This window comes from Arvicola amphibius, chromosome 3, assembly GCF_903992535.2.
Source record: "Arvicola amphibius chromosome 3, mArvAmp1.2, whole genome shotgun sequence".
NCBI classification, from domain to species: Eukaryota; Metazoa; Chordata; class Mammalia; order Rodentia; family Cricetidae; genus Arvicola; species Arvicola amphibius.
The window spans coordinates 164,789,331-164,813,090 of NC_052049.1; the positions used below are offsets into that span (position 1 = coordinate 164,789,331).

General features: G+C 47.0%; 1 protein-coding gene across 1 annotated transcript; it reads left to right on the plus strand.

Moving 5' to 3' along the window:
• The first annotated feature begins 3,520 nt into the window (after positions 1-3,520).
• Positions 3,521-21,687, plus strand: Rbp2 (retinol binding protein 2). The gene is made up of 4 exons (XM_038324240.1): positions 3,521-3,652; positions 10,451-10,629; positions 19,887-19,988; positions 21,453-21,687. Exons 1-4 carry the CDS (start codon positions 3,580-3,582, stop codon positions 21,501-21,503), a joined length of 405 nt encoding a protein of 134 aa, XP_038180168.1. The 5' UTR covers positions 3,521-3,579; the 3' UTR covers positions 21,504-21,687.
• The last annotated feature ends 2,073 nt before the right edge of the window (positions 21,688-23,760 follow it).

The following is a 23,760-nucleotide window of genomic DNA, read 5'->3' on the forward strand; positions in this document are numbered from 1 at the left end:
CTCCAGAGGACTCAGAGACCGGCCACAGCTCAGAATCCATGGCCCTGGAGCGGCTTTGTCCATTTTCAAGACAATGCTTAAGCATCTAGCCCACCCATTGCAACCTCCTTGCCATAATCACTACACGCCACTCAGCCCGCTTCTCCCATACCTGTTCCAAGGGGAAACAGCTGACGAAGCTCTGCGTCCAAGGCTGAGCTTGCAGACGGGAGAAGCTGCAACGTGAAGACAAAGACACCAAGCCTGTTGGGCCCTCCTAGACATCCATCTGTCTTACATAGACGTTAATACAAAGTGAGTCATTTGTCAACGGTGTTGGGTTATGGTGCTGTATCATATGGGATCTTAGTTGCCAAAATTGTAAAAGTAGCAGTCTGGACAGTTGTTAGACAAACATGGCTGAGTTTGAAGCAAGACAACAGGATCTTACCCCTCTGATGTAGGGGAGATAAAGCCAAGTCACATACTACGAACAAGCTTCCTTTATTGAAACCTCAAGTTAAGCTGGCCGGCTTGAGCGAAAGGAACACTGACCACTGACCAGGGGTAACCAGGTAATTCACTTCAACAACAACAACAACAAATGTGACAAGCTTTTGTTGATTTTTGTCTAGGATGGGATAAAATTTGGTAATTGTCCCTTAGTAATGGGCATGATTTCAAAGAATGTTTTCCTCCTGCTCAAGCATTCTGACATTGAGGTTTGCAGGTTGACAGGTGGTGACTTAACCTAGGAAGTACTGACTCCTTCTTGCTGCTGGCTTCACACATCCAACATAAATATCCTGGCTTTGTGGTTCACTTTGGGCATTATGCTATGGCTGATGGACTGACTGGTGTGTATCTGTGTGTGTGATAGGTATCTGGGTTTAGAATTCTTGTTTAAAAATATTTTCCCTCCTTGAGAGAATGTAGTATTCCATTTCTATATTCTACCAGAATTCAGATTGAAAAAAACCTGAAACCAATCTGATTGCTGTACCTTTAGAGATGATCTGTTGTTTTTATCTGCTTAGAGGATTTTGAATTTTTCCCGAGTTTTCTCCACAGTATCTTCTGTGTTAGTACCATCTTTGTTTTCTATTGCTGTAATAACAGACTGACTAAAAATAACTTGAGAAGATTGACTTGGCTTATATATCCCAATCACAGTCCATCAATGAGGGAAGTCAGAGCAAAACTCAAGGCAGAAACCAAAGCCGAGAACACGGAGGAATATAAATGGAGTCTGCTCTTTTTTGTTTCCCAGCCACCCAGACCCAAATAATCACACAGAAACTATATTAATTATAACACTGTTTGGATGATGGCTCAGGCATATTCCTAGCTAGCTCTTACATCTTAAATTAACCCATTTCTGTTCATCTGTGTATCACCATGAGGCTGTGGCTTACCAGTAAGATCCCAGGATTTTTCTCCTTCAGCAGTTACATGATGTCTTCCTGACTCCGCCTTCTTTCCTTCACTATCTCTGTTTGGATTTCCCACCTTGCTATATTCTGCCCTGCTATAGGCCAAAGCAACTTCTTTATTAACCAATGGTAATAAAACACATCACAGCATACAGATGGGAATCCTATAACAGAGGAACACTGTTGGCTGCCTTGCTCAGTCTGCTTTCTTATACAACCCAGGACCACCTGGCTATGGGTGGCATCACCTACTGCAGACGAGATCCTCCGTTGTCAATCATTTATCAGGAAAATGTCCCCAATATTTGCCCACAGGATAGTCTGCTGGAGGCAATATCTCAATATGTCTAGGGCTGGGTCGAACTGATAAAAACTAAAGAGCATGTTTACTCTCTGAGTAAACTTCTTGGGTCTTCCATTTTATAGATACTCTCCTCAGCTATATTTAATAAATTGTTCAGACCATCTATTGCCTTTTTAATTTTAGCAGCTATATATTTTAAATATCTTTTTATTTATTTTATATGTGTATGCCTGAGTGTGTATGTATAGCCCCTAGCAACTATATTTTTTAATTTCTAAAATACTAGCAATATTTTTGACACAGAATCTCACTGCATAGCTCTGTCTATCCTGAACTTGCTACATAGACCAGGTTGGCTTGGAACTCACAAGAGATCCACCTGCCTATGTCTCCTGAGTGCTGGGACTAAAGGCATGTGCCACTACACCTGCAGTAATTTTTTTTAAATACCACTTTATGCCTTTTTAAGTTTTGGTGTGATTTCCATATTTTTCCAAAATTTGATTATGGAAATTTTTCATCTCCATAAATTTCCATATTGATTTAAAATCTATTTTCTAGTTGGTATCTGAAACTCTTGGAGACCCATTTACTTCTGAGACTAGCTCTTAGTAATAAGCTTCACAATGTTTTCCGATTTTGAACTTATTTTTACATGTGTTTACCACAGAGAACTCTTTCTGGCCTGGATTGAAATGTATCAAAGTAGTTTCATACTTACTGAATCCCTTCGGTTAGCCCAAGTATAAATTCAAAGTCTAAACCCAGGTCAAAGTCAGGCATGCTGCATTCAACGGATCCTTTCAACCTATGCAGAGTCCAAGCTAAAGACACAGACTTCCTTGTTGTGTCGGCATGTTTTGACTAGTGTACACCTTCACTGAAACGACAGCCCGCAAGAGTTTGGATCTCCTGTGGGCATATGGATTTCCTCTTTGGTCTTGCATCAGCACCAGTGCCTCCATTTGCTTTGCTCATGAACACCCAGGCTTCTAGCTCATCACAATTAACTTCCTCTCTTGTCTCCAGCCCCTCCCCCTACTAGGTCAGCCTTCCTTCCATTCTTGGATGCAAGACCTGTGGGGTGGGGGGGTGGGAGGTGGGGGGGATTGTGTTGTGTTGAAGTGCTTAAATCTGAGTGTGGGCACGAATCCCCACCGCCACCACATGCTCTGTAAGCTTCTGGCTGGGTCTCAAATGATGAATCCCAATGGTCCTTTCTGTCTCATTCTGTTGCTACAGTCCTCCTCTCAGCTCTGTCTTTTACAAGACACTGCTATTAGGCTTGTCATTTAACCTCCTGGAGCCTTGCTTACCTGTGGAAGGAGGGCTGTGAAATACAACCCAAGATCTTTTGCAAACTAAGACAAAATGAAGTTCAAGTCCTGCCTGGCACAGATCCATGGACGTGAGAGCCACCATCTCAGCTTCGCCAGCCTGGTTAGAGCACTGGGGATGTGCTGGGTGGGCCTGATGCTGGGCTGTTGCTGAGCTGCGGAGCCTGTGGGGCAGACACTGGGTGTTTGCTTCCCTTAGGAACTGGATAGAACGTTCCATGTGAGGCCAGAGCCTCTGTGGGAGGCCATGGGTTGCAAGCAAGCTGCTCCAAGGCAGTGTGTCGTGGAGGTCACTGGGACACGCACACTTGGCAACAGCCGGACTCTGTGCCTTGATTGCCCACAGACCTGCTGAACTTTGCAAAGGCAAAAATGATTCCTCTGAGTCAGCCTTGTGACCTTTGACTCCACTATCTTCTTACACCCAGCCAACTAAGCTATAAAAGCAATGCAGTTTAACACAGTCTCCCTGCAGCCTGTCCCTTCACAGTCACCAGACGCCTACACCAGACCAGAGGCCACCATCATGACGAAGGACCAGAATGGAACCTGGGAAATGGAGAGTAATGAGAACTTTGAAGGCTACATGAAGGCCCTAGGTAAGAGGTAAACGGGATGGGGAGGAAAGGGACATTAGGAGGATAATAGACTGGTCCACTAGGAGGTGCTAGTGTGAGACTCACCAGAGCTCTGCGCAAATCCTCCGTCCTCAGTCAGAACCGTGAGAAGTCAGCTGAGACACATGAACTGTGTCATTCAATGTTCACACACACACACACACACACACACACACACACACACACACACGCACACCGTCTCATAGATAACCATTTGAATCAGACATCATCACCAATGATTCCTGTTGTAGTTTTTCTCAGCCTTGTCATAGAAAAAAATTGAGAAACCAGCTAGCCAATTTCTCCACCCTGAGGCATTCAGGCTCACAGAAGGCTGAAAGGAGCTGCTGTCATATGATTCAAACCACCCACAGTTATCTGAGTTCTGTTCCAGGCCAAGGGCTACTCATCTGTCTGTGTCCCAAGCTAGTGACAGGGTAGGTCTGTAGGTCTCTCCTAGTGTTGCCAGAAACATGTAGTCCTGGAAACCTCTGGGCTATACTTGAAAGGAGATGGGGTGAGTCACCACAGGGGCTTTCCAATGGCAGCAGTAGCTGGGCACCGGGTGAGGATCTCGGCTGCCCAGCTGACTTCTTCCCCACAAGAGCATCCTGCTTACCTTCTCCACCCTGAAATTCCCCACACACATGCCTGCACACGAGGGAGCCACACACGGATGAGAGAGAAATGGCTGTGCATGGCCTCAGAGACCCAGAAATTTGGGTATGGTGGTGAGAAGAAGTATGTGAGAATGGGGGTTGTGGGGTTTACCTCAGGATTTAAAGAAAGACAGGCAAAAATCTCCTCTTATTGGGGCTCCGCTCACTACAGTGAGGACACCTAGCTTATTTGGAATGGAGTGTAGAATGGTACAGGCAGAAAGGAAATATTCCTGTCACACTTCTGCTTGGTGACACAGGCAGCCAACGGAAATGGGGTTCTGAGCCCACATACATAACTGGTTAGAGGGGTAGGCGAGCCCAGAGGCGTGCAGCCTAAGCTCCTCCACCCCCCGGACTTACTCTGTGATGTGGAATCAGATTTTTGACCTTTTGTGACCTCAGTTTCCCTGCCTGCCAAATAGAGATAATAACACTCATATTGTTGATTCTCTAGGTGCTGCTAGGTGCAGCTGTGATTTTGGCCAAGTGAAAGTCTTGTCGCATGGGCTGTTTGGAAGCACCTTGGTTTCCTAAGTATACTAGACAAGCTGGGAACATAGATTATTATCAGAAAGCAGTGTGCATTTTGCTGCATTTGCTTAAACGGTAAGAATTCCAGCGCCAGCAAGATGGTCCGATGAGTACAAACACTTGGTACACAAGCCTGAGACCTGAGTTTAATCATTCCCTGGAACTCACAGCAGAAGGGAAAAAACCAGCTCTCAAAAGTTGTCTTCTGACCTCCGCACACACGCTGTGGCACACACATGTCCACCACCCATGCACACACCACATATGCACATACGCATAATATTGATATTAGGATAAAATCCAGTACCAGTTCAGTGTATAGTCCCATGGGTAGACTCCTGAAGTCCAGCTCCTCAGCTTGAAGTAAAGGGCAAACATGACCACCCCCTACCCTTTTCCCTCAAGATAGATGGTGGGGGTATACCCTTAGCTGTTGAAGAATGGCAGGGCCGCTTCCAGCCACCCAGCTACCTTTACACCCAAAATAATTACACAGAAACTGTATTCTTTTAAACACTGCCTGGCCCATTAGTTTCAGCTTCTTATTGGCTAATTCCCATATCTTGCTTTAACCCATATTTAGTAATCTGTGTAGCACCACAAGGTGGTGTCTCACCAGGAGAGATCTTAACCTGCCTCTGTCTCGGAGAGGAGAGGCATGGCGTCTGCCTGAGGCGTCTGCCTGACTCTGTTTTCTTTCTCCCACAATTCTGTTCTGTCTACTCTGCCTACCTAATTTTCTGTCCTATTAAAGGGCCAAGGCAGTTTCTTTATTAACCAATGAAAGCAACACATAGACAGATGACCCTCCTCCATCACTTAGCTCTTTAAAAGGGATCTGCTATCTACATCTGGCTTTCTTTGGACTCTGGTACAAGCTTACACCACAATAGGCAAGAGGGACTTACAGTTTGTGAGTGTGTTGCTTAGATACTTCAGGAGTGACTTTTCGAGACCTTAGCATCAGTTGCTTCTCATCAATTTGGGCTTCAGTAAAAATGTACACTCTGACATCATGTGAGACTGAGCAGACTGATTCAACTCTTTGGAGCTGGTCCCCACTCTGTAGAAGGGCAGCTGGCACTTTGGGGATTAAAATGACTACCACAGGTGATGGCTGTAGTTAGACACAGAGCGTGGGTGTCCTTGTGCTGGCACCCAGCTGCTGATAGCATTCTGTCTCAGGATCCTACAGGCTGGCCCCACCTCGATGCCACAATGCCCCCTGTACAAAAAAGAAAAAACTTCAGCCAGGGTCATGCTCGCACCGCTGAGCCAAGACACCAGATTTCCTTATCCTGCCCATGGGCAGGACGGGGCTGGCAGTGATTAATGCCAAGGGAATCAGCCGAAAGCAGATGAGGAGTGGCTGCCCCGTCACTCTAACTTGTCAAAAGTTGCTCCATAGATTTGTTTGACGTCTGCCTCACCCTACTAAAAGGCGGTGTTGTTTTCCCGAGGCTGGGAAATCAATGAAGCTTGCTTTCTGTGCCCTTTTGTGCACTTGGCATTTGGGATGAGCATGGCAGAGATCTTTGCAAATCCCCAGATGTGTAAATGCCATCAGGTATGACACTGTTCTTTGCCTAAGAGCCATCACTTTCTTGGACTTTAACTCCGTCCATCAGCCAGGGAACTGGCTTTCTCTGGGGGACCTGGTTCTCCATGTGGTAGGGAGGGAGCAGCGCGCTGGCTTTGTCAATAGCCCAGTGGCTCACTCGATACCCGCGCCTCCACACGTGACTCAGGTACCGACCTCAGCACAATGATGCGGCACGGCAACCTTTGGGTTTGCCTCAAATTATCAAAGTCATTAAGAGCACAAGTGTCCAGGATGACTGAGTGCTGCCTCTTGGGCACAGCAAGGCTTTCCTAGACCCTTTCTGACCCTGAAGAAAGCAGCTTGAAAGCCCCGTCACCCATCGACTCTGTCTACCATCCGCCTTTGGACCAGAAAAAGAGGAGTGGGAGAAAAGTCTTCATTTCTAAAGGAGGGGCAGGCAAAGCTGTAGAAAGGAGCTTCTGATCATGTGAAGGAGATGAGAGCAGAGTCCATTAGCTCTGCCCAGGGTAGAGACTCACCCAGCTGTCACATGCAGCATCAGTGGCTGCTTATGGAACCAGGGGCTGTGCCATCTGCGCAGAATCCAAGCAGCTCTGCTCTCGAGGGAGCTATTGTGATCACTGGTGGTTGGATGGTAAATGAGAAGACTGTCCCCCACCCACGCAGAGTTGATCTCCTCTCTGGTGGGAGGAGGGGAAGGGTGCCAACAGAGAACACCAGAACACTGTGCTAGGTGATTCTAGGTAATGAAAGCATTTTAAAGCCAAAAAAGAAGCTGGGCAATGGTGGCCTTTAAGCCCAGCACTCCGGGAGGCAGAGGCAGGCAGATCTCTGTGAGTTCGAGGCCAGCCTGGTCTACAGAGCTAGTTCCAGGACAGTGAGGGCTGTTACACAGAGAAACCCTGTCTCAAAAAAACATCAGAGAAAAAAAATAGACAACAAAGGAGAACAATGTCTGAAGAGTGACAAAAGGTCACGAGGTCAAGGAAGACGAGCTAAAGAGTTGACAATGCTTAAAGCCAGAAACTAATGCTAAACTATGTTCCCAAAGCAAGGGACAGTAAGTGCAAAAGATTTGTTTGTGTCCAGGAAGGTACACCGCAGGAGGGCTGGGGTGTGGGAGTGTACAGACAGACGGAAGATACAGACAGACGGAAGATAGGTGAGGAGGCTGAGGGTGGAAAGACAGCCAGAGGTTAGGCCAAGAATTCTGTTTCTCCTGGTTTGACTTCATACACCCCCTACACAGCCAAGACATGGGCAGCGCGGATATGGACATGTTGAGATGAGACCTAGAGCTTGGAGTATAGTCGGGTCTGAGGAAGAATCTGAAGCCCAGAGGAGAAACGCCTAGGGATACAGGTGACTAGGAAATAGCAGGACCCAGACAGGAACCCAATCTACCTCTTCTAACAACACGCTAACCCTTCCTACAGGACTGCTCTGGACAGGAGGGTGACAAGGGGTGGTGAGAACTTCACCTGAGCATTGCTAAATGGTGGAGACATCCAAAGTAGAGAGATGGCGCCTTCAAAAACACTAAGAGGGTTACTCAGGGTCCCTAACTGAAAAGCAACCAGTGTCTGATGGTCTGAGAATGCAGTTATTGTACAAAACTCTGGATTTCTGCCGGCATTGACAAGCCAACCAAGTTATTCAGTTCATCAGAGTCTTAATTGCAACCACATGGTACCTAGTTGGACTTTGAAAGGAGAAAGTACCAAGAGGCAGAAAAAGCCAGGTGACAATGATAAGTGCTTCCCCCCCTTCTCCGGTCCCACTTTCACGTGCTGGTAACACTTCTCCCCTGAACCCACCCCAGTGGAGATCATTAGGCTAAGGGTGCAGAGTACCAAGTACAAGCCAGTAGCCCAGGGTCACCAGCCTGCGTGTGATAGCCAGGAGGGAGTGAAGGAAGAGAGGCGGGGACCAGTCTAATTCCCTTCTAAATGTGTCCTCTGGAGGAGGAAATGGTATGGAAAGAAAGAGAAAATTGTTCTTCCACTCGGCTTCTCCCTATTGCCTGGAAGAGTCGATGATTTGAGAGTTAAGGAGTCCAGGTTCAAAGCCCACTGAAGCCACACTTTGAACTGTTCTCAGATTTCCTGTGATGGATTCCTGCACATCTCTGCTCTTTAATTTACAAAGAGCACCTGCCCTTTTAGCTTGCAACTTTAGCTTTCTTCGCAAGCATATTACAGAGCATTTTAACGTTGAGAAGCATGCTCGTATTTCAGCTTTATGGCTTGCATTGTTCAAAATGCAGTTATGAAAAGTATGCTTAATAAAGTCACTTTGCTGCTGTTGATTTGTTTTTCCGCAGCGGCAGCCATGAGCCGTGTATATTATTCAGAAATAGCTTGTCTTTGGACCTTTCCTTCTGAGATAGAATGCCACTTTACCTGGCTGTAAATCAGGCTCAGAGGTACCTGTAAGACCGAAAAGCAGATAAAAAACAAACTTGATAACCCTAGTGTTAAAATATCATATCAGGAAAGTAGTTTCCTCTGCAAAGTTCAAAGAGGAAGTGCTTGTGTACTGTGTGTGTGTGTGTGTGTGTGTGTGTGTGTGTATGAGCATGTGCACACAAATGTGTATTCTATAGCTTCAGTTAAACCCTTTTGATTAGAAATATCTAACAAGAAATCCACCAGCAGAGTCTTTGGCTCCCTTCCCCGGGGTGGAGCAGCGGTGACATGATTAACTGGCTTGTGCGAATGCTAAAGGGTGGCCAAGAGGCCAAGCCATTTTTCAATCTGGAGGCGAAGCAGTGTTTGCTTCCATTTGCATAGAGCCCCTAATGACATTCTCCTGGCCCTAGTCAGGAAGATTGACAAGGATGCTATTTCCAGCACCCACTGGTTCTCTCAGCAACAACCAGCCATTTCACTGCCATCCGCTATTCTAGGCAGCCCGGGACAAGACATAATTTTTGTTAGGGAGCCTTAGCTATAAATGACAAGCGGGCTGCATTTGTAGGGACGCTGTGAAGCCGGATGGTGCTGAGCCCACCACTTCAATTCTCTGGACCACGATGTCCACTTTCACAGAACGGATATAGATTTGCTGGCTGAAGAACAATTTCTGTCCTAAATTTCCCCACAGTGTCCCATCCTTCCATAGTCGTTTACCTGGAGTGTTCCCCTTTGGTTAGCAGCATCTTCTTCCTACCCCTAATGATGGCTGCAGGAGCTCTGGTTAGCACAACTTCAACATGCAGGGTTTGAGTCAAAGCCACTGACTGAGCAAAGCAGAGGGAAGAAGCTGGTCCAGCCTGGGAGGTATCCTGCTAGGCTGGACAAAGGGCACCATGATAGCTACAGTTACACTGCTCTGTAGTGAGGTGTGTATCCAGTAGCTATAGGGATACATAATTGTGATCTGAAACGTTTGCTCTGGGCTAAAGTGTGACCCAAACAGACAAGAACCATAATGGAAGCCTGTGTGTAGTGAATAAATACACACAAGCTCTTGGGAGCCGTGTACAGACTTTCTCTAAAGAGCTGACTAAGTCCTCACCACCACAACCAAAGGAAATGAGCTTTCTTTCCTCATTCATCAGGAGGAAACTGAAGCTCTGGAAGGGAGAGTGGCTTCTGTGAGGTCACATAGCTGGGAAATAGGGACCCACCTGCCCCTTGCCCTCACTCTTGGGGGTGCAGAAAATGAGAGGAAACAGATTTCCAGGTTCTGCTGCTGCTGCTGCTGCTGCTAGTGGTGATCCAGGGTCCTGGCTTTAATATCACTGCCCTGTACCATGCTCCTCCATTAACAAGTCCTTATCATGTGAGTATCTACTGTGAGCATCACCCTAGGGCTGGTTCTGGTAGGGGACACAGGGGAGGACAGAATCATCAAACCCATGATCAAGTCGTGTAGAAGACAACTCTTGCTTTTCACTTAAGTAAAGAAATGTGGCGTGTCCCCAGCCTGAGTTTCTGGGCCTGAGCACTTTGCCTTGTTAAAGAAATGAATGAGCCTGGCTGCACACATCATAACCTCTGCTACTCCCTCTGCCAACAGATATTGATTTTGCCACCCGCAAGATCGCGGTACGTCTGACTCAGACGAAGATCATCATTCAAGACGGTGATAACTTCAAGACAAAAACCAACAGCACGTTCAGAAACTATGACTTGGACTTTACCGTCGGGGTGGAGTTTGACGAGCACACAAAGGGCCTGGACGGCCGGCATGTCAAGGTACTCCTGAATGGGAGGGGCTTCACTGGGTCTGTTCATGCAAGGCATGTCTTTCTGGTTTCACAGTGACTAGATGATAGAACCAACCCCAGGAAGGTTCCAGAAAGCAGATTGAGAATGAATTGACATTACAATGAGTAACTGGTGAAGGCTGAGTAAAGAGAGGCAGGAGGAGGAGGAGGAAAGGCCTTAGATTGTGTGAGAAGTTAAGGCAGTGCCCGATCCTCTAGACTACAAGGCTGAGGAAGCAGCAGAAAGAGGGTAAGATGGAGTGTCCCAAGAACGGATAACCATGGAGCTCAGCCAAGCAGTTTACCTAGGTCTAGAGAGGCATCCATGCTCAGCTCCAGCCAGCCTGTCCCAAGAAAGGATGAGCTTTCATGGTACCCGCCTTTCTGTTGTTTGTTTTTGCTAGGGTTCCTGAGAAGTCAGGTGTTTTTACATGTAGCCTCTCGCTTTAACATGGCCCAATTGGCCACTTTCCTTTTTAGAAAATCATGATGCAAATGAAATATGACAAACTCAGTGGTCTCAGTAAAGTTAGTAACCCAGTCCTGGTGACTTGTGTGGCTTCTGCCCAGTGAGACTTAACTCCTGGGATATAATCTAGGGAACCCTGTGGAGTCAAAGGCCATGCTTCCCGTATTTGAACTGCGGTCACCCTCCGTTAACCAAGGTCTCACTAGGTCCCACAGTTTCTATCACCCACGGTCAACTGCAGTGCAAAAGTAGTGAGTGGGAGATCCCAGAAACCAACCCCCCCCCCACGTCTTAAACTACATCCCACGAGCAGCATGACGCAGTCTCCTTTGCCTGCTCCACACTGCCCAGGATGTTAGCCATTTCTTTGTCCAGCCTATCTACCCTATACATTACCTATGCATTACCCACCCACCAGTCACTCGGTAGCCATGTTAGAATATATAGGGTTCAATTCTACCCGAGGTCACACTGAGGATCTTGGAGCATATACCTCATTGATGAGAGGGGGCTACTCTACTTGAACTGATCAGCCCCGAAAGCACATAGAAAACCACTCTCAACAGAAGGTGAAATGTCATCTCCAAGCCTGAGACCTCAACTCTAAGAAAGAGTATGCTTTCACTCAAAGCAGCTGTTCATGAGAAAGCAGAGGCTGCTAAGTAGCAAGAAAATGTGGGGTAAGAGAAGTAGGAGAAACAATAGTGCCCTTACATTGCTGTGTGATGCCCCTGCCCGGTGGCCTGCTCCTCACACTATGTTCCAGTCTTTGGCCATTGCACCTGGCCTGTACCCTCCGAACAGAAAGAAGAGAGATTCTATCTCAGTCCCACTTAAAGGCTCTCCTCCCCGAACCTTAGCATCACAGCCCTGAAGACCTGGAAGGGCTACTGGTTTGTCATATGTCCCAGTGGCCATTGGCTAGACCATCTATGCCTATGTAATTTATGCAAGGCTGCCAGTTTGGATGTTTGCCAGGCTCCTAACCGGAGAAGGATGGCTCTGAATACACTGTCTCGAGTAAATGAGTCCTCATCCCCAGCAAAGATCCAGCCCCTTGGGATGACACAGTGATGCGGGACCCTCCACCTTTCTCTGCCCAGTACCTGCAGCCCCCTCCTCCTAGGCAAGCCCCTGCTTGTTCTTCCAGGAGCTCTTCTAAAGACTCAGGGGAAAAGTTCCGGTTCCTCTCCTGGCCTGAGAGTATTAGTCATTGGCTAGCTGAGTCCTTGAGCTCTGCTAAGGGAGAGACCAAAAAGCAAAGGAGCAAAGCCCTTCAAATGCTGTTCTCCAGACACTTTTCTTTCCCTTAGTGTTTGGCTCTAGCAAGAGGCAGCAATGGGTAGGCGGGAGTAGCAGTAGGTGGTACCCTCTGACGTCATTGACCCTATGCCCGTCTCAGGAATGGGGACCCTTAGCCAACAGGTATCAGAGCTCTCTGTAGGCTAGAGGTCCAGATCTCTTAGCCCTTACCACTGACCACTGTTCGAGCCCTTAGCCCAAGAGTCTGAGATTCTTGGCTCTAAATACTTGACAGCTCCCTGGAAAGCTGGTGACCAGGGTGGCAGTTTCTCATCTGTGACTCTGTCCAGCCTTTTATCTTTCATCAACATCAGCTATCTGAGGAGCCCACTTTGAGAACCAGAGAAAGGAGTGCCAGGACCAATCATAGTCTTGCCTCTTCAGCCGTGTCACAGCCGTTCCTCAGTAAGGCCACCAGGGAAGGTAGAAGATGTTGCAGAGTCAGTCAGAGTCCACCAAGGCCTGGGGTAGTACAAAGTCTGCTACAAACTGTTTCCAACAACCCTGGCTGAGGCCAAAGCCTGCGGAAGCCAGAGCAATTAGCTGTGACCACCAAGGAGCCTTTTCAAGGCATTCACGGAGGGTTCAAGATGGCCGAAGCCAGCATGGTAAGGGCAGCCCAGCTGGCTGTTGGACTGACAGAGCTTTTGTCTGAAGGAGTGAGGACAGCAATGAGGGAGAGCCCACAACTGCCAATTAGGGAATCAAATTAGCCTGTGCCCCGACATCTTAGTCACAAGAAAATACCAGAAGGGGCGCTTGCCATAGAACCTATCATTAAATAGCAGTGATTTAAACCTACTTTAACAGTGCTTAACACCTTCCCAGCGTCCCAAGGAGTCGTGGGTCCCTTTTCCTGCCCCAGGAGGAAAAGCTGTCAATCTGTGTGGTGGCTCACGGAAAGCAGGGCGCATTCCCCAGCCAAGGTGACCTAGCACTCATAATCTCGTCTATCAAGGAAAATTGGATGCAGTGATTCTTGCTGAAAAATGACAGCGGTAAGAAAGTATTTTGGAGCTCTTCCCTCAGAGCTGATGATGAAGGAAAGCCCCAGAAGGTCTAAGTTAGGCCCCTTCCATGTGGGTCTCTGGGATGGTAGATCCACAAGGCTTCTCTGAACTGTGGCCAAAAAGCCAGTTCATCAGACACCAGAACTAAGGGGGAAATTTGTCTCTGAAGTTTTGCATCTCTCCATTGTTCCAGCGTAATCGGTTCCCCATGATTCACTCCCCTGCTCCTTGAGAGTGAGCGTGCGCTCTTGAGAGGCAAGCTGCTCCTCTTTAACTTGTTCTTCATCACCCGTGAAGACAGAGAATTCCCTCTTTCTGAAATAAGTCACATCCTCCGGCCTTCCCTGATTCGGAAAGAGTTCCACTTGTCAGCACCAAGCTTGCCCAGCCTCTGGCCTCCCCACTTCCCATTCTCCTTGTTCTCATCAAGATCATCACTTAGCCCTGGAGGGAAAGTAGCCGCTAGCTTAACTAGCAACTTTTCCGTGGCTTCTCTCTGCTTTGCCTGCAGCAGAAACAGAAAGCCAGGGATAGTGTGCTCTCTCTCTCTCTCTCTCTCTCTCTCTCTCTCTCTCTCTCTCTCTCTCTCTCTGTCTCTCTCTCTCTCCCTCTTCTCCCTCTCCCTCTCCTTCTCCCTCTCCCTCTCTCCCTTCCTCTATTTCTCCTTTCCTCTCCCCTTCTCTCTCCCTCCCTCCTCCCCCCTTTCCCTCTCCCTCTCCTCCATCTCTTGAGTACACTAACAAGCTGTGTGCACACACATGTTGCACAGTTTTGCATATGCATGTGTTTTGGATGCAGTAAGCCTCATTTGGCATACTCCCATTCCCTAGAGCTCCACTTCTCAACTCTTTGATCATACTCAGAACCCTCAAGAAAACTTGACGTTCATTAGAGAAAGGTGTGGTTGTAGTAGGAGCCCTGAAGGACCCAGTTCTGTGTCATCCCAGAGCTGAAGTGGAAAAACCTATCAAAGATAAAGCTGATTCCAAGGGCTTGGAGACCCCCCTTCTCTTCTGAGCACCATATCTATTCTCTACTTCTTACCCTGACTTATTTCTAAGAAGGTTAAAAGCCCCTTCTCAAATAAACAAAAGCAGGGATGGAGGTGTGGCTAGCTGATAATAACACTTGCTTAGCATGCATAATGTCCGAAGTTAAATCTTCAAAGCTTAAAAGATACACATATATTTACATGCAAAATATAGAGAAAATTGAAGGGCTTGGGGGATACCCAGCCAGCAAAGTTCTTGCTGAACAAGCATAAGTTCTGGGGTTGGGTTTGCAACCCTGGAACCCATGTTAAAAAATCCAGACACAGCAGCAAACATATGTAACCCCCAGTGCTGGGCAGGTGGAGACCAAAAGATCTCTGAGGCTGCCTGCCAGACAGTCCAGCCAAATCAGTGAGCCCCATATTTAGTATGGGACCCGTCTCAAAAAGTAAGGTGAGGAGCAATTATGAAAGACAACAACATTTATCTCTAGCCTATGCAAACACACACATACACACCACACACACACACACACACACACACACATGCACTGGCATACACATACAAACAAACTTATATTATATGTACACACACCAATAAGCAAGAAGTAATTGATGTCCATATAATGGAATTTAAGGTATTATCCAGTCATCAGGAAGAATGAATTACTGATTCCTGGTATGGTATGAATGAACCTGGAAAACATGCTAATCAACAGAAGCTACACACACGAGATCATGTATGAAGACCCATGACAGGTGAATGCACAGAGACAAGGGCTAGAGGGCAGAAGAAGCAGGATTGAACGCTCGTAGAAGCAAGGTGATAAAACGTTCTGAATGCATTGGTGAAGATGGCCACACAATCTTGTGAATAGACGAAGGAAAAAAGTTGCTGCCATTCAAAGCTCTATTAGAATTGTAGGTTTTAACAAAAAATATTTTATGGTTTGCAAATTATAAATCCATTTTTGAAAAAGTTTGAAGTTGGAATGGCCAGTGAGGGGTGGGGAAAGACGGAAGGGACAAGGCAAATAGCACCATGTGATTTGGGGGCTCCTTGTCTGAAGGGCATCCCAATGGGACTTCCTGAGGCACTGCAGGTGGTTGGAGACAAACTTTCTAAGAAAAAATGCAAGGAGGGACGTCTCCACGGGTCTGTAGATCCCATCCACGCCTGCAGTTTATAGCTGTTACTTTCAGATCCAAGAACAAAGAACAACTTTTCCCTCTTCACAAAGAGTTATCTCTTTGGTGCAGGAGAGCTGGCTTAGCAGTTAAGAGCCTTAACTCCTCTTACAGAGGACTCAGTTTCAGTTCCCAGAACCTATATCAGGTAAGTTACAACCATCTGTAGCCCCACTTCCATGGAATCTGATGCCCTCGGCTTCCATAGGTACCTGCATGCATTTGGCACACATAAATTCATGTAGGCGCATACACATGATTTTTTTTAAAGAATTGCATGTTATTAATGTTTGCCTCTTGTGATTTTATAGAGATCTTTCTCTCTCTCATACATACATTTGTACTGAACAATCTGACACAACCTCCAAATGATTGTACTTCTGAAGAATGAAGATGTTACTTTGCTTCCAAAATCCATAACTTCACTAGCCCAGGGTAGTTGGCTTGTCTTTCAGTACCAGGCATGACTTTCCTCTTGTTGAGTGGGCCATATGTACAATTAGAGAGCTGTTGGTTACGTCCAAAGTGTGTGTCACTACTGAACCCTTAGGGCTATCATCCCATGATGGTTGTTGTTGTTTATTGATGGCAAGATGTCATAACTGGGTAAGACTACTGCTTGCTTCCCTCCTTTGAAAGCCTGCATTGTACCTTCCGGTACCGTGGAGGATAGTCCAGGTAGCTAAGGAATGCTAAAAACAAGAGAAATAGTCTACCCCAAAGAAGGGCACTCTAACTGGTTATTTAATGCTCAGCCCTGAAAACATACAAGTAACATTATATGTACTGAGCTGTATTCATGTATTCAAGAACACATACACACATATATGTAACAACAATTAAAGAAAAAGAGACCGTGAGTTCTAAGTTGGGTGGGGCTGTGGTTACAGGGGAAGGTTTGGAAGAAGGAAGAGAAAGGGAAATGATATAGTCATAATCTTAAAACAATATTTTTAAAGAAATAGGATAGTCTTTTATAGGTCCATGATTCAGCTATTGACTCACCCAGATTAAACAGTGGGCAGGCACCTGTATCTAATTTGACATAAAGAGCCTTTTTGAGAGATGCTGACTTTGGAAGTGTAAGAGAAGTCACATTGGGGCTCCACCCCTGCCTCTGTTCTGTGCAAACCTGCCCTTTTCCAAGAGCTTTCCTTGTCCATCTTTTTACTAAGAAGTTAGGGCTTCCTCAGCTGCAGGATCTTTCAAAATAACTGAGCCTGTTTTTAAAACCTCTTCAGACACAGGGATGAGGTCTGAAACGAAAAGCTGGGCATGATAGCAAAAGCTGTAACCCCAGCACTCTGAAAAGCTGAGACGAGGAAGTGACAAGTTCGAGGTCAGCCTGGACTATGTGGTAGGACTTAAAAGGGGGAGGAGGAAGATAATTTAATTAATAAGAAATTTAAACTTGGAGTTGGTTCATCTAACAGTTCTCTTCCTTCTGCTTCTCACTGTCTCATGGAGGAGCCAGCCCACAATCTTGGAAGCATTACCATGATTCATTGATAGCCAATTTACTTTTGGGTCAGAATAACTTTGAATCTTGCTGCCCAGTGTGAGTTATTAAAATGAAATATTAGGACAGGCCTCTTTGCACTCTTCTCATTTTTCTCCTTTCTTCATTCTGCAAATTTTGATAAGCTCCTCCTGCCTGCCAACTCTGTGTCAGAGAGGTAGGTAACATGATGAATTAGACACACCCCTCATTTCCTGCACTCAGGGATCTCAGGCCTTATACAGAAGACGGACAATTAAATGGAGAGTGTCTACTGCACCCCCTGGCAGGGCATGTGTGTTAGCTGCTGGGACCTCCTCTAAGGCAGGAGGCGAGTGGGCTTCCCTTGGGACTGTGCTTCAGGGAAACCATCCACCACACAGCGCCAGTCACTGTGCTGAGTGTCCTTGCAGCCACTAGAGGCCACATAGCCTCTCCTTCCATAAGCCCCCTTGCCTGTGAAGGGAGACAGACATCAGTGCAGTCTGCATGCACAGGGGCTTCCTGTGCAAGGCACTATGGGAGGAAGGAGAAGAGAAGACACTTTCCTAACCTAAGGAGAAGACAAGAGTCCTTCCCTAGCCACTAGGGAAGCAATGGAGTCCAAGGCAATGGGGAGAAACGGTAGACGCATTTCCCAGACATTTCTTCCTCCCAGAGGAGCCAGGAGACCTACGGCTTGAACATCTCTAAGTCCTTCTGAGATGTGGGGCTTCAGATGGTCTTAAAGGAGGAGGAGACATCTTTCTTTTAGAAAGCACAGCATATTTTGTTTTTAAATTAGATTTGGGGTCTGTGATGATATGGATGGATACATTTTTTAAAAAACAGTAAACAGTGGAACTTCCGTCCCATCTTGGCTCTGTAGCTCGGTCTCTTTACAGGGATAATCATTACCCAGGGACTAAGCACGGGAATACTGCACACTCCTCACCTGGCTCCCTTGTCGTATGCACACTGCTCATCATCTTGCATCTTTAAACATTTAAACAACCGGCTCTGGCTGTACTCAATCTCTGGCTGCGAAGCAGGGAAGAATCACATCATATTTAACCAGCCAGCCACTGACAGCATTTATGAAGCTTCCAGTCCTTTGTGGTAACGCACCATCCTGTGATGCATGGAGGAGTAAAATGGAGAGGAATAACACTGTACATAAAGTATATCTTATGGTCAAGGTCAAAGATTATTTTAGAAATAGGTAGATTTAACAATGTGTAGCAAACAGACCTATATAATGCACAAGAAGAGAAGAAAAACCCTACAAGTCAATTTATCATCAGTTGCTTTTACAAGATGTAGAAGAAAGCAAGCCTCAGGTCCTTAGCCTAATTTTGTTCAGAGAGGCCCCAGGTAGTTTATGCATACAGGGGAAAAAACCCATCTCTGTCAGGCTCATCTCCCCCCAGGAAGTAAGGCACAGACACAGTGGGGGTGACATAAACATCTCAGCAGGTGCAGTGCGTGGGCCTAATCTGGGCAGGAAGGCAGGCATTAAGAGGGAATCAGGGTTGTCTAGTGAACATAAGCCTTGCAAGTGTGTGTGTAGGGGTTTGCAACCTCCAGGGTGCAGGCAGGCCAGCAAGGCTTGGCTGGAATGGAGGATGCACTTCGTGAGTTCTGTTGTTGTATCTATACTACTATACCATTAGCATTGCTACCCAGAGAAAACCTGAAGGAAAGCAGGGCACCCTCCTGGTTCTGGAGGACAGAAACTGAAACCACGTGAACAGCAGCTCTGTAGTTAGGAAACCTTCCTGGGATTATTTCTACCTGCAGCGGCCAAGGCTCAAAATGTGACTCCTGCAGGAAAAATTCCCAGGGTAGACATTTTAGGTCAAAGAATATATACAGTTTCATCAGAGATGATAATCCCAGAACTTGGAAGGTAGGGGCAGGAAGGTCAAGAGTTCAAGGTCATCCTTAGCTACACAGTGAGTTCTATGTAGAACATAGAACAGGTCTATGTGAAACCTTGTCCAAAAAAAATTAAAAGCATATGAAATTTTTAAATAATAAGTTAAATATTATTCAAAACAAGTAAGCAAGTAAATAAAAGCAAACCATGTGCAAAAATATGTGTAGTTCCATATTTTGAAAACTAATATGAAACCGTCTTCGCAAACCATTTCTCGTCCCACCTGGTGAGTCCTGAGAAAGGGTGGACAGCCCGGCCCTCAGTGCTACTAAATCTTTGATCTATGACCACATGATTAATTGGATCTGAGAAGCAGTCTTATCAGCATTTCTCCTGCTATTTGTGAAGGAGGCTAGCTCTTCTTAGGTTTAAATGCCATCTACTTCAAGAGTTTCCTCTGTAAGCCCTTGGTTCATATGTTTGGTTGGCACGGACTGTTAGGTTAATGATCTTTTTATTGATTTACAGAGGCCCTTTATGTATAAGGACATCAAGTCTTTACTGATACGCTACAGCTCTTTTTCCCTGCTGGTTATTTGTCTGTTGACGTTGAGGTATTTCCCCTTCCAGAAATTCCGCATTGTTGATAGTTGAATTTATCATCTTTCCTTCACTAGCTCGAAATGCTATTTTTGCCAGATAATAAAAAGGGTTGGGTAGAATCCCTTAAAAGAGACTGCAGGCAGCCCGGAGAGACCAGCTTGGCTAGAATGGAGTGGAGACCGGAAGGTCCCTGGGGTCAGAGGCAGGACTCCGTCCCATGGGCATGCAGGAGGCTGGCGGAGCTTGCAGGAATTGCAGCTGCAGATGGAAACTTGCTCAGTCTCCCAAGGCCATCCGTGTGATTTGCTTGACAATTTGTCATTGCAGACGCTGATCACCTGGGAAGGCGACACTCTGGTGTGTGTGCAGAAAGGGGAGAAGGAGAATCGCGGCTGGAAGCAGTGGGTGGAGGGGGACAAGCTGTACCTGGTAAGCCCTGGGGTCTGGACGGCACCTTCCTCCCGCGGCACTCACCTGGCCGGGAGCTTTGACAAGAAAAATGGCCCTGAGCTCTGGCCAAATGCATTTGGTCATATAGTCACAAAGCCATTCCCATCTGGCTCAGGGGACTCCAGGAAGAAATCTATATGGCTGTTTCTGTGAACGGCTGCAATTAAAAAGAAAGTTTAAAATGCTGAGTTAGGAAACCAAGATCCAGGGAGAAATGCAGACAGCCTGCTAAGGAGCAGCTAGGGAGAAAGGTGAGCCATAAGTCGCCTGGACAAGACCAGGCATCCTGACAGTACCTGGGTGGGGGAGGGGGAGGCTGAGAGCATGAGGGGTGTGGAGGGCGTGGTGGGAACACTGGACTCTCACCCTACGCCTTGGAGCCTAAGGCATGGTGGACCTGATCCCGGCTCCAGTGAGGTTGATTTGTTACTAGAACAGAACGGTAGGGACAATGGCTGACATCCTTCAATAAACGGTCACTGTCTAGACAGTTTTACTTTCACTCTGCAATCTTCACAACAATTTATGGGCCCCACATCAGAAGAGTGAGAAAAGTTTCATTCTTTCAAACACTCAACTACTCGTCTGCTAAATGAGTGGCTTCTTCAGCAAACACATCCTCAATGATTCATTCATTCATTCATTCATTCATTCATTCACCTATGGAGTCAGGCAGGTACCCAGCTCTGAGGTCAATATGATGTCACCAAGATGCTCTTCGGATCTGAGCAAGCTTCACCCGAGATCTTTATTTCAGGGACATGTCAGCTAATGATAGATGGGAGGCAGTCTCAGCGCTTCCCACGGGCAGCTCTCCCTATTTCCTGTGGCTTGGATGATAGATTTTTTTAAAATTGTATGGCCATCCCCAGCAGTGCCTGTGGTTAAGACAACAAATTCGTGGTCAGTGGCTGCGAGTATGGCGGCCTTTCTCATGCTCACTCACCCTCCTCCCTCAGGGTTCAGTGAGACACAGAGAAGGCCCGAGGTTCTATCTACCTCCATGAAAAGTGGGACCCTGTCCTCTGTGCAGGCAGAACAGGGGGAGCCCTTCAGAAGCTCCTTCCCTATTTTGGGGCCATCGCTAAACACCTACCTAGTGCTTCTCCATGCTACCCTTCCCTTCCTCTCGGCTTCGCCACCTTTTAATAAATTAGGCAATGTTGCTTTAATCATGGGAGTAGGAGAAATCCTGCCCAAGAGGGTCATTTCTTTGCATTTTTCATTTTTATAGTTGTTCAAGCTCAATTTGAGTGTCAAAATCAAATTACTGCTACCTGCAGGGCATGGCAGCCTACTGGATCTGGGAGGGACACTTTGCCCAGAACAGCTAAATGCCCTCTTTAGCCCAGCCTCGGCCACCTGCCTCAGACCCTAGGAGGGCCAGGTGGGCAGAGGGCAAATCTGGGCTTGTCGGTCACTCACCCACTTTCTGACTTGCAGGAGCTGACCTGTGGTGACCAGGTGTGCAAACAAGTGTTCAAAAAGAAGTGAAGGCTGTAGGAGAAGCCGGGCACGCACGCAGAGTTCTCTGCCAGTTTTGGAAACCAGCCTGGGGAACCTCCTGCTCCTGACAGAACCCACTTCAGTCTCTGGCCTGGCTTTAAACTCGAGTGTGTGAAGGAACCCCACCCCCACCCCCCACCTTGGAACCTATTATTAAATTTTAAAAAAATGACTCTCAGCCTTGGAAACCCTTTGCATTCTTTATTCCTGGTTGTCCATTTTACCCACAGGCAGAAGGGCACTGTCTGCCGGGCTTGTGATGCTCTTGGCTTCCTTCTGTTTGTTTCCTTTTCTATTTGGTTTGCTGGAGGGGTTAGCAACGTCATCAAGCAACAATGCTGACTCATGAATGTCTCCTCTGGGAGACACTCCTTTGTAGAGATGTACACCCCTTCTTTTAACAGTCTATGTAAAGACTCATCTGCCTTCCCATCGATGAGTCGACCATATAGAGCTGCCCCAGAGCCTCTGCAGGTCTGCAGTGTCAGCTGCTCTCAGCCCTTGGTGCTTCAGCCCTGCACAGAGAGGTGGGCTGTGAAGCGTCCGCCCATCCACACCTTCCTCCCCTCCACCCACGTAGGATGTTACAGGTTTAGGCACTAGAAAGTTCCACTGCAAGTTCCCACTCCACCGCTCAGCTAAATGACCAGGGGCGCATTCCTTTCCCTTTCTGCCCGTGCTTTCTCTCTTCTGTAAGAGAAGATGCTAGGTCACTGGGGCAAATAAGCAAATCAATGCACACTGGTGCTTGGCGTGGGGCCTGGCCCTGGTGAGGACTCCTTCCCTGCCAGCTTCGGTGTTTGTGCTAAGTCACTCCCCTCGGAGTCACAGATGAGCAAAGACACCACAGTGATAGGTGTCTTTGCTCTGAAGGATCACGGTGCCATCAGAATGTTAAACTTGATACTCCAAGCACAATTGTGTTTTCCTGCTGGCCACACAGAAAGGTGCACCCAGAACGACAGGGAGCTTAGTGGTGATAGATCTCTGGGGCTTATTTATGGGGTTCATTGAGTCCTGCATCTCAAAATCATCATCCTTTTAAAAAATTTATTTACTTTTATTTCATGTGCATTGGTGTTTTGCCTGCACGTATGCCTTGGAACTGGAGTTATAGACAGTTGTGAGCTGCCATGTAGGTGCTGGAAACCTGGATCCACTAGAAGAGCAGCCAGTGCTCTTAACTGCAGAGCCATCTCTCCAGCCCCTCAAATCATCTTCTTTATCTTTTAGCCTGGAGTTCCGCCAACAGGTAGACACTTTCTATAGAAAGTAAGTTTCTCCTGAGAGGGGCCAAACATGGTGGTAACATGCTATAGCGTAGTTTGAATGATTGGATCTCACACAGTGCTGGGCATCCTGGAATTGGGGGCGGGGATAGGTAGGAAGGCTGATATCCAGCCATGTGGCCCAGGGCCAGCCTAACTCATACACTCTGCCAGGCAACCTGTGAAGTGGGGTTCCCGGCATGCTGAGCTTCCCAGCAACCATGTCATATGCTTGAGACAAGAAAGCCAGGAAAGTACCTGGCTGGAGCCTCATGATGGCTGGGGTGGGCTTCCAAGGGAGGCCTTTTATTGAGAAAGTGGGCTATGCCTTGGAGGCAGAGGAGCCTCCTGAAGAGAACCATGCTGCATCTCCTGAGCAGACCAGGACTGAGGAAAAGGACTGCCGTGTGCCCTTTGCCCCACTTTTCCCAGAACTTTCCCAGGCACCTTATCCCCAACCACTGTTCCCTCAGTCTCGTCCTTGCTCAGTGTAGCCTCAAATGATCCTCTGTTTTTCTCAAGAAAATCCTACTGGCTGGGCATAGTGGTGCACACCTTTAATCCCAGTACTCGGGAGGCAGAGGCAAGTGGATCTCTGTGAGTTCAAGGCCAGCCTGATCTACACAGTGAGTCCAGGACAGCCAAGGATACACAGAGAAACTTTGTTTCAAGAAAGAAAGAAAGAAAGAAAGAAAGAAAGAAAGAAAGAAAGAAAGAAAGAAAGAAAGAAAGGAAGGAAGGAAGGAAGGAAGGAAGGAAGGAAGGAAGGAAGGAAGGAAAGATAGAAAGAAAGAGAGAAAGAAAGAAAGAGGGAAAAAAGGAAAGAAAACCCCACTGAAGGAGGTAATGGAAGCTGTTTGAGGATCAGTTGTGGAAGTGTCCTGGACACAAAACAATTTAATATCTGTTAGTTTTTGATCCTGGGTCCTGCAATAAGTATTTAAGAGAATAGTAAACCGCCAAGGCTCTGTGAACCA

Excerpts from the sequence above, each read along its gene's own strand:
- Rbp2 (XM_038324240.1), top strand. The coding sequence starts at position 3,580 with ATGACGAAGGACCAGAATGGAACCTGGGAAATGGAGAGTAATGAGAAC. Across the intron at positions 3,653-10,450 it reads AGGCTACATGAAGGCCCTAG|ATATTGATTTTGCCACCCGC; the intron begins GTAAGAGGTAAA and ends CTCTGCCAACAG. Across the intron at positions 10,630-19,886 it reads TGGACGGCCGGCATGTCAAG|ACGCTGATCACCTGGGAAGG; the intron begins GTACTCCTGAAT and ends TTGTCATTGCAG.